The sequence below is a fragment of the Equus quagga genome, chromosome 2 (genome assembly GCF_021613505.1).
Source record: "Equus quagga isolate Etosha38 chromosome 2, UCLA_HA_Equagga_1.0, whole genome shotgun sequence".
NCBI classification, from domain to species: domain Eukaryota; kingdom Metazoa; phylum Chordata; class Mammalia; order Perissodactyla; family Equidae; genus Equus; species Equus quagga.
This window is the reverse complement of record NC_060268.1, coordinates 92,760,419-92,770,007: the sequence shown is the minus strand read 5'-3', so window position 1 is coordinate 92,770,007 and position 9,589 is coordinate 92,760,419. Positions and strand designations below refer to the sequence as shown.

At 60.2% G+C, this 9,589-nt stretch overlaps 1 protein-coding gene across 1 annotated transcript; it reads left to right on the top strand.

The window, feature by feature from the left end:
* The first annotated feature begins 27 nt into the window (after positions 1-27).
* Positions 28-9,578, top strand: FURIN (furin, paired basic amino acid cleaving enzyme). The gene is made up of 15 exons (XM_046654185.1): positions 28-2,113; positions 2,508-2,606; positions 2,717-2,812; positions 3,130-3,258; positions 3,369-3,445; positions 3,749-3,837; positions 4,354-4,526; positions 4,938-5,150; positions 5,604-5,704; positions 5,826-5,929; positions 6,019-6,136; positions 6,249-6,428; positions 6,830-6,954; positions 7,067-7,177; positions 7,439-9,578. Exons 1-15 carry the CDS (start codon positions 1,937-1,939, stop codon positions 8,026-8,028), a joined length of 2,382 nt encoding a protein of 793 aa, XP_046510141.1. The 5' UTR covers positions 28-1,936; the 3' UTR covers positions 8,029-9,578.
* Positions 9,579-9,589: the final 11 nt, after the last annotated feature.

Below are 9,589 nucleotides of genomic sequence, written 5' to 3'. Positions count from 1 at the left end.
TCACCTTTAACACCAAGCAGCTGCAGCTTGAGCCACTGTGTGCTGGAACCTGGGCTCGACCCAGACAAACCCCATCTTGATTTGGGGATGCCAGCAGGGCTCACGGCACTGTAGTTAGGGGGCGGCTTTGCTTGGCATCTGGAACCAAGAGGCAGCTGTTGTGGTGGCAAAAAGAGGACAAGAGGCCTTGTTCCTATCCGACCTTGCCCCCAGGGCTCCAATCATCTGTTAAATAAGGGGCTTGGGGGTCCCTTCATCCTCTCGGGCTGGATGTTCTGGCTGCCGGACTCTTGAGGTCATTGCTCAGACCAGCTTTCTGAAACTGGGCTGCCCAAGGCGTCATGGGGCTGTGGCTTCCAGGCCTGTTCGGGAGTTCTGTGGACTCTGCCCCTGTGGGGTGAGGAGGACCTGCCGTGCGGATGCCTCCTGCCATCAGCTGTCAGGTTATTTTGGTGTAAACTGAAAATACTCCAGGCATTGTGTGTTGAGTCCCCCCAGCCTGCAGGGTGGGACTGTAGCCGGAGCAGCTGGGGAGACTGGTTGTGGCTGAGGGCAGCCCTTGGAGAAGCAAAGGTTCCCCAGGGGTGGGCCTGCCTGCCCAGCTCCCAGGGCTTGCTGAGCTGGGGAGCTTCATTTTGCCGTCCAGTAAAGTGGCTTCCTTTGGGGCTGGGCCCTGGGAGTGGTGGGGCATCCAGGGTCCTGTGGGCAGGCGCTCTGCTCATTGAGCTGGGCGCTGGACAGGCTAACTCCCTGGGACCTCTCCTCGCTTCTCCCCACCCCAGGGGCTTGGCTTCTGGCTCGTCAGGGGCCCTATGTGGGGACAGTTATGTGGCCCTGGGCAGAGAGGTTCCGCTGTCTGTTTGCTGAAGGAGGAAAAACAACACGTGGACTATTGATTCAGCCTCACCTTGGTACTCCTGGCTCAGCAGCCGGTGTTTGCCCCAGCCGCCTGGCTCGGGTTACGCAAGGCTGGTGGGTGTGGAGTGAGAAGGGGCTGCTGCCTGGGCGGCCCCAGTGTTCCCCAGGAAATAGCGTCAAAAGAGCCTGGACTTTGCTTTTGTCTGCCAGTCTGGGCCATAGAGGGAGGTGAAGCCACTGCAAACCCCTTGCTGGGGCCCAAAGCCCCCATCCCACCGGGGTCACCCACTTTCTTCCCAGGGGCTGTGGGTCTTTGCAAATAACTCCCTGTGGCCGGGTTTGCTTGCTGAACCAAGAAACCCTAGTGTGCTGTGTAGATGCTGCCTATTAAGAAATATTAAAAAGCCAACATTTCATTCCTTTATAAAATCTACCTAAGTAATTTGGAAAATATACAGTGACACAAAGAAGGAAATAATTACTCGTAATTCTCACCATCTTGAGAGAAGCGTTGTTAACATTGTGGCGTGTGTCCTTCCAGATTTTGTTTTGGGGTTATATGTAAATATACGTGTATAAATAGTTTTTTAAAAACAAAAGGGGCTCATGTGCACATACTGCTTTATACCCCTGTTTTATGGATTCTGGTGAGCGTGTGTTCAGTGGTTGTTTCTGATTTTAGTAACTCAAGCCTTGCTACTCTTTATCCTACTTCTTGTGTGGAGAGAGGCTTGGGAGCTGTGTGTCCAGGGGTCCATCTGTCCATCTATCCGGCTGACCCTGGGGGCTGGATTTTCACCCGTCTCCCCCAGAGCCCCTTTAGGCCTGGAGTGACCAGTGGGGTGGGCAGGCAACATCGGCGCATGGCTGCAGACGGACTGACTCGCTCCCCCTTTTTTTCCTTTTTCCTCTCAGAGCCGGCAGCTCTCATCCTCCCCTCACAGCCCTGCCTGTCTCGGCCCCATGCCCCCGCCAGTCAGCCCCGGGCCACAGGCAGTGAACAGGCACGCCAGAGCCAAGGCCCTGTGAACAGGCCAAGGAGACGGGGGCTCCGGGGTCCCGGCCACCTGTCCCCTCCATGGAGCTGAGGCCCTGGTTGCTATGGGTGGTAGCAGCAGCCATAGCCTTGGTCCTGCTGGCGGCCGATGCCCGTGGTCAGAAGGTCTTCACCAACACCTGGGCCGTGCGCATTGCTGGAGGCCCGGCTGTGGCTGACAGTGTGGCCCGCAAGCATGGCTTCCTCAATCTGGGACAGGTAGGGGTTCCTACTGCCTGCTCGCCGAAGCATAGGACGTTGCTGGTGGTGGGGCCGTGCGGGCAGGGGTTTGGGCACTGGGAGCAGGAAGTGTGGGGCTTGTCTTCCTGGGGGTATCTGGATGGTAGGCATGTTCTGGGAGGCCGGGGGATGGGAGCAGCGGCTTCTCCTGCCCTTGGGCTTCTAGCATAGGTTACTCAGATGGACCAGGGGGCGGGAGCGAGTCCCCCTAGATCTGCTGCACCTTCCCGCTGGGTCCTGGGCAGAGAGCAGATGCTCCTCCATCCCCTGCTGCTGTGTGCCTCCCCTTGCAGCCGGTTGTCCACCCCCGTCCCCCGCCTCCCGGGGGACTGACAGATGGGAAGCCCAGCTCAGTCTCCCTGCTCTGTTATAGATCTTCAGCGACTATTACCACTTCTGGCATCGAGCAGTGACAAAGCGGTCCCTGTCACCTCACCGCCCGCGGCACAGCCGGCTGCAGAGGGAGCCTCAAGTGAGTGCAGCCGCAGCCTCTCCTACAGCCACCCTTCCCTTCCTGCTCTCAGGAGTGCCTCTCTCCCCCCTCTTCTCCGCCCACAGCATCTCTCCCTCACTCCCTCCCAGGTACAGTGGCTGGAGCAACAGGTGGCAAAGCGACGGACCAAACGGGACGTGTACCAGGAGCCCACGGACCCCAAGTTTCCCCAGCAGTGGTACCTGGTATGCTGCCTCCTTGGGTCCTGGGTCCTCCTCCCCAGCTGCACCTACCCCTCCACTGAGGGATCCTGTGGGTGGATGAGACTGACTTTGAGGCTTCCTCTCATTCTTCCTCTTTCTGTCTGCTGAGCAGTCTTTCCCTAGCCCATCGTGTGGAGCCTGGGGATTTCCCTCCCAGAGTTCTTTAGGCTTCTAGGAGCCCAGACAACCAGAGCTGGATGGAGAAGGAGGTTTTGGGGTGGTGAAGGGGTTCCTCCTAATCTCATGCTGCCAACCACATCTCATCAGTGGCGGGGCAACCGGGGTGGGTGTCTCTGCAGTCTGGCATCACCCAGCGGGACCTGAACGTGAAGGATGCCTGGGCCCAGGGCTACACGGGGCGCGGCATTGTGGTCTCCATTCTGGATGATGGCATTGAGAAGAACCACCCGGACTTGGCAGGCAATTATGTGAGGAGGTGGGGCAGGGAGGCAGCTGTCCCTGCTAAGGGGTGTCTAGCGGCAGTCCTGTTCTGCCAGTGTAGTCAGGCTGCTCCTGATGATGGCCATGTCCTTTCCAGGATCCTGGGGCCAGCTTCGATGTCAATGACCAGGACCCTGACCCCCAGCCTCGGTACACCCAGATGAATGACAACAGGTAAGAACCAGCAGGCCCTTGGCCTCCACCTGCCTTCTCTTCTCGTTCACTGGGAAGCAGGGCCAAGACTGGTTAAGACGTGCCCGAGAGGCTGAAGTCTCTTCCGAAGTCCTGGTCCAACTGGGGCTCTGAGGGAGAGTCTGGTCAGATGGGAGGTGGCCCTGGGCCAGGTGGGATGTGTGGAGGGACTGTGCGCACACGTGGGACAGTGGTCCTAGTGGAGAGTCCTGCCGACCCTCCTGCTCCTCAGGCTGCACCTGCCACACTCTGTCCACCGCTAATGCTGTGCTCTTGTCCTGGCAGGCATGGCACGCGGTGCGCGGGCGAGGTGGCTGCGGTGGCCAACAACGGCGTCTGTGGCGTAGGCGTGGCCTACAATGCCCGTATTGGAGGTGGGTGTGGGTCTTGGTCATTCTGTCTTTGGGAGGATCCTGGGGGTGGGATTTTTCTCTACCTCCTTCCCATCCAGCCAATGCCTGTCACTTTCCCACTGTGGATCCTTTTGACCACATGGCCATTCCTTAGAGGGTTCTTAGCAACTCAGGTTGCTGAACCACCAGTGCTGGTGGCCCTGTGCTGTGGAGCGGGGTAAGAGTTTCTTAGCAGGAGTCTCCCCAGATCCTCCTGGCTCATTCTGCGTCCTTACGTGGCAGGCCTTGATCACCGCCCTCCTTTGGGAGCCCAGAGCCTCGTCCTAGTCCAGAATGTGTGGTTGAGGGCAGGTGACGTTCTTGTCTTTTCCCCTCCCCGGATATTCTCTTTGGAAAGCAGAGGCAGGCCATTAGGGGCTCAGCACCAGCCTCCACCTGCCCCTGCCCCTGCTCCAGGTGCAGGGCCAGCTGTGCTCTAGGGGCTGCCCCTGGCAGCTGGACCCACGCAGATCCCTCTCCCCCCCACCCCGTGGCCAGGGGTGCGCATGCTAGATGGCGAAGTGACAGATGCGGTGGAGGCACGCTCGCTGGGCTTGAACCCCAACCACATCCACATCTACAGCGCCAGCTGGGGCCCCGAGGATGACGGCAAGACGGTGGATGGGCCAGCCCGCCTCGCCGAGGAGGCCTTCTTCCGGGGGGTTAGCCAGGTGAGGTGGGGGTCCTGGCCCAGCCCTGGGATCCAGGCCCTGCCTCTGGGGGCATACTGGGCGCTGTCTTTTCCAGAGCTTTCTTCCTTGTGTTTTTCTGTTCCTGTTTGTTTCTTGTTGTGTTTAATTTTTAATTTTACACAAAGCATGTTTATTAAGACATTAAGGGACCAGAAAGACAGAAAAAGAGAAAAGTAAATACAAATCACCCATAATTCCACCCCTGGGATCACCACTCTGAGCATTTTGGTGGTGTTCCGGGTCTATTTTTTTGTGCATAGACGTATTTGGGTATATACCTGATCCAGCAGGGATCTCACAGGGGAACCGGGGGGTGGGTAGAGGGTCCCCCAAGAACGAGGCCTCCCCCAAGTCCTGTTCGTGAGTGACCCCAGCCTGCTGTGTCCACAGGGCCGTGGGGGGCTAGGCTCCATCTTCGTCTGGGCCTCAGGCAATGGAGGCCGGGAGCATGACAGCTGCAATTGTGATGGCTACACCAACAGCATCTACACGCTGTCCATCAGCAGCGCCACGCAGCTCGGCAACGTGCCCTGGTACAGCGAGGCCTGCTCCTCCACCCTGGCCACCACCTACAGCAGCGGCAACCAGAATGAGAAGCAGATTGTGAGTCCTGCCCCGGGTGGGGAAATGGGCTGTGGCTAGCTCTCCCCAGGGCCCCCTTTCTGACTCCATCTGCCTCCCACCTACACGTGGCTGGGTGATAGTGGCTTAGGCATCCTGGAGTGGGAGCTGGGGGCTCTCTCAGACTCCTGGGGGCCGTAGAGCTGTCTGTGAAGCCCTGAGACATGTGAACTCTCCCTAGAAACATGCATCGCTCTTAGTGACCTCCAATCTCTACTTCAAGCCCCTTGTTCCTTGGGAAATGGAGGCCCAGAAAGGGCCAGGCATTGGCCTGTCCACTGCAAGCTAGCGAGGCAGCCCCCGGGAGCAAGGGGTCTTGGCCCTGGCTTGCTGCACCCACTGTGGTGCTCAGGGCCTGTAGGCAGAGGGAGGGCGGGCAGGCGGGCAGGGCCTCTCTGGTCCCCATCACAGGCCCAACACTGTGTCCTCTGGTAGGTGACCACTGACCTGCGGCAGAAGTGCACGGAGTCTCACACAGGCACCTCAGCCTCTGCCCCCTTGGCAGCCGGCATCATCGCTCTCACCCTGGAGGCCAAGTAAGTGGTGGGGACTTAGGGGCAGGCCTGTCCCCACCAGTGCTCTCTGCAGGGCAGTCCTTGGTCTCCAACCTCTCTCCTAAGAGACTGAGCTCCCAGCCTCTCCCTCCCACCTTTGCAGTAAGAACCTCACCTGGCGGGACATGCAGCACCTGGTGGTACAGACCTCAAAGCCAGCACACCTCAATGCTAACGATTGGGCCACCAATGGTGTGGGCCGGAAAGGTGAAGACAGGGTGGCCCAGTGGGCTGGACTGGGGGTCGGTGGGGGCACTCTATGCCTCCTGGCTCACCCTGCTTTCCCTGCCCCACAGTGAGCCATTCGTATGGCTATGGGTTGTTGGATGCAGGTGCCATGGTAGCCCTGGCCCAGAACTGGACAACGGTGGCCCCCCAGCGGAAGTGCATCATCGACATCCTCACTGAACCCAAGTGAGGGTTGGACCCTGGCTGGGAGGGGGCGGGTGGGACCCGAGGGTCGCAGGGGGTCCCTGCTGGTCCCTCTGGGCCAGGCTGGTGGACCTTCATGGTGCTGTCTGCACAGGGACATCGGGAAGCGGCTAGAGGTGCGGAAGACTGTGACCGCCTGCCTGGGGGAGCCCAGCCACATCACACGGCTGGAGCACGCTCAGGCGCGGCTCACGCTGTCCTACAATCGCCGCGGCGACCTGGCCATCCACCTGGTCAGCCCCATGGGCACCCGTTCCACCCTGCTGGCTGCCAGGTGCTTGCCCTGTCCGGCTCATCCTCTCCCTCCCACCCACATGCATCATTCATTCACTCTCAGGCCCTGATCGTCACCAAATACTTCTCAAGGGGGCACTGTGGGCATTTAGGGAGGGATGGTTTTGCATATGGGACTGTCTCATATCATAGGAATCCCTGATTCTGCCATTACATGCCACATCTGTGTGCCTTCCCATGTGTAGCACCCTTGCACGTTTCCAGAATCTTCTGGTTGATGAGATTTGGCCTCCTGGGAAACAGAGCCAACAGGCATTCCCAGCCCATGGGGTTGGTGCTGCACTGGGGGAGGGTGTCTGGTCCATGTGTTGTGGGCTTGGTGCCCCCTGGCTCGGGTCCCCCCAGAAGCCTCAGACAGCTGTGTCCACCCTCTTCGTCCAGGCCACATGACTACTCTGCAGATGGGTTTAATGACTGGGCTTTCATGACGACCCATTCCTGGGACGAGGACCCCTCCGGCGAGTGGGTCCTGGAGATTGAAAACACCAGCGAAGCCAACAACTATGGTATTGGGGCACTTGAGGGCTGGCAGGGCAAGGAGGAGAGCTGGAGGGGTGTGCGCTGCCAGGAGGGGTCCCAGGGCCCTCTAACTCTTGCTTCCTCTCCACCTCGGAATAGGGACGCTGACCAAGTTCACCCTTGTGCTGTATGGCACGGCCCCCGAGGGGCTGCCCACGCCTCCTGAGAGCAGCGGCTGCAAGACCCTTACATCCAGCCAGGCCTGTGTGGGTCAGTAGTGGGTGCTGTTGGGGTGTGGGGGCCTGAGACGGGGGTGGACAGAGGTGGTTTGTCCTGAAACCCAGCTCTGGGAGAAAAAAGGGTCTGAAGAGCCCCTGGGGCCCTTGGGGTGGTCACAGTTCTGGGGCTGGGAGCTCCTGGGGACTGTGACAACTATGCTTGCAGCTGCAGGCCACAGGGCTCCCGTCGTCCTGGGGCTCACATGGCCGTGGGCAGCTTAGCTGACCCCTGCCTTCTCTCCCATGCCGGCAGTGTGTGAGGAGGGCTTCTCCCTGCACCAGAAGAGCTGTGTCCAGCACTGCCCACCAGGCTTCACTCCCCAAGTCCTCAATACGCACTATAGCACCGAGAATGACGTGGAGACCATCCGGGCCAGCGTCTGTGCCCCCTGCCACGTCTCGTGTGCCACATGCCAGGGGCCAGCCCCCACAGACTGCCTCACCTGCCCCAGCCATGCCTCCCTGGACCCTGTGGAGCTGACGTGCTCCCGGCAAAGCCAGAGCAGCCGTGAGTCTCCACAGCAGCAGCGGCCGGGGCCGCCCCCAGAGGTGCAGGCCGAGCCGCGGCTGCGGGCAGGGCTGCTGCCCTCGCACCTGCCCGAGGTGGTGGCCGGCCTCAGCTGCGCCTTCATCGTGCTGGTCTTCGTCACTGTCTTCCTGGTCCTGCAGCTGCGCTCTGGCTTCAGCTTCCGGGGGGTGAAGGTGTACACCATGGACCGTGGCCTCATCTCCTACAAGGGGCTGCCCCCCGAGGCCTGGCAGGAGGAGTGCCCATCTGACTCAGAAGAGGACGAGGGCCGGGGCGAGAGGACCGCCTTCATCAAAGATCAGAGCGCCCTTTGACGAGCGCCTGCTGCCCGCCCCTTCGAGCCCGTCCCCTCCTTGGGCACTTTTTAATTCACCAAAGTATTTTTTTATCTTGGGACTGGGTTTGGACCCCAGCTGGGAGGCAAAAGGGGCAGAGACCGCCTCCCACCCTACCCTTGGGCCACCTGGTTGCCTGAGGTGGGGCCCCAGGACCAGAGGAGGGGCAGGGAGGGCCTCGCCCCCCAGCACCCCAGCGTGTGGAGAAAGGAGTGAGACCTCTTGGGCAGCTTTCTGAGGCCCAGGCCCCAGCCAGAGCTCCTGCAGAGTGAAGAGGGGCAGCCCTTCTCTTCCGGGGTTCCTGCCCTGGGCCGCCCTCTTCCCCTTCCCTGTCCCTCTGAAGCAATAATGGTCCCCATCAGGCAGCAGGGAGGCTGGCCCAGGGGGTATTTGAAGGAGGAGGCCGCCTCGCCAAGGGCTTTTGCGTCCCTGACCCTGTCCCCCACCTCTGGTGAGCCTCGGGCGGAAGCGGTGATTGAAGGAAGGGACCAAGGCAAGGCAGGTGCTTCCAGGGGCGCACGTGTGTATCTGTCCCTGTGCCCACCTCCACCACAGCTGGCTGCCCGCGGAGTGAGGCTGCCCCAGGCCGAGCCCCGTGCTGGCGTCCTGACCACCCGCCCCTCTCTGGCACCCCCCCTCCTGCCGGGGCCCAAGTCCCTGTTTTCTGAGCCCGGGGCTGCCTGGGCTGTTGGCATTCACAGTCCCGGAGCCCCTGGGTGGGTGGTGGGGAGGGACGGTGGCCCAGCCGGCCCTTCCCGCCTCCCACCCGATGCTGCTTTCCCCTGTGGGGATCTCAGGGGCTGTTTGAGGATATATTTTCACTTTGTGATTATTTCACTTTAGATGCTGAGTTTTTTTTTTTTTTTTTTTTTGTATTTTTAACGGGGGTAGCAGCTGGACCACCCACCTTCCCACACCCACTGTTCATCCTGCTGTTCCCCCGGCTGCCCTGGCCCTGAGGGGCAAGGGGCTGCAGCGTGTTCCTGAGGAATGAGGAGTAGCTGAGCCCCAAGTCCTGAAGAGGCAGGCAGGCCAGGCCTAGGAAAGGGGGGTCACTGGGGGAGGGGCAGGCTGTCGTCGTGTTTTACATGGGCTCGTCGTGCCAGGAGCTCACGGGTCACTGCTTCTCCAAGTGCCAGGGGTGGGCAGGCAGTGGCACCGAGCCCCCTCCAACACTGTGCCCTGGTGGAGAAAGCACTGACCCGTCCTGCCGCCAAGTCTCCCTCTTCTGACGTGCCTTTTGCACCCCTCCCATTAGGACAATCAGTCCCCTCCCGTTTGGGAGCCCCCTTTTCTTTCTCTCCCCAGCCCCTCCTGGCACCCAGCCACCTGCCCAGGGGTGCCCCCGCCTCTCCCACCTACCCACCCTTGTGGCCAGCCCAGCTGGTTTTGTAAGATACTGGGTTGGTGCACAGTGATTTTTTTTTTCTTGTAATTTAAACAGGCCCAGCATTGTTGGTTCTATTTAATGGACACGAGATAATGTTAGAGATTTTAAAGTGATTAAACGTGCAGACTATGCAAACCAGGCCTGGTCTCC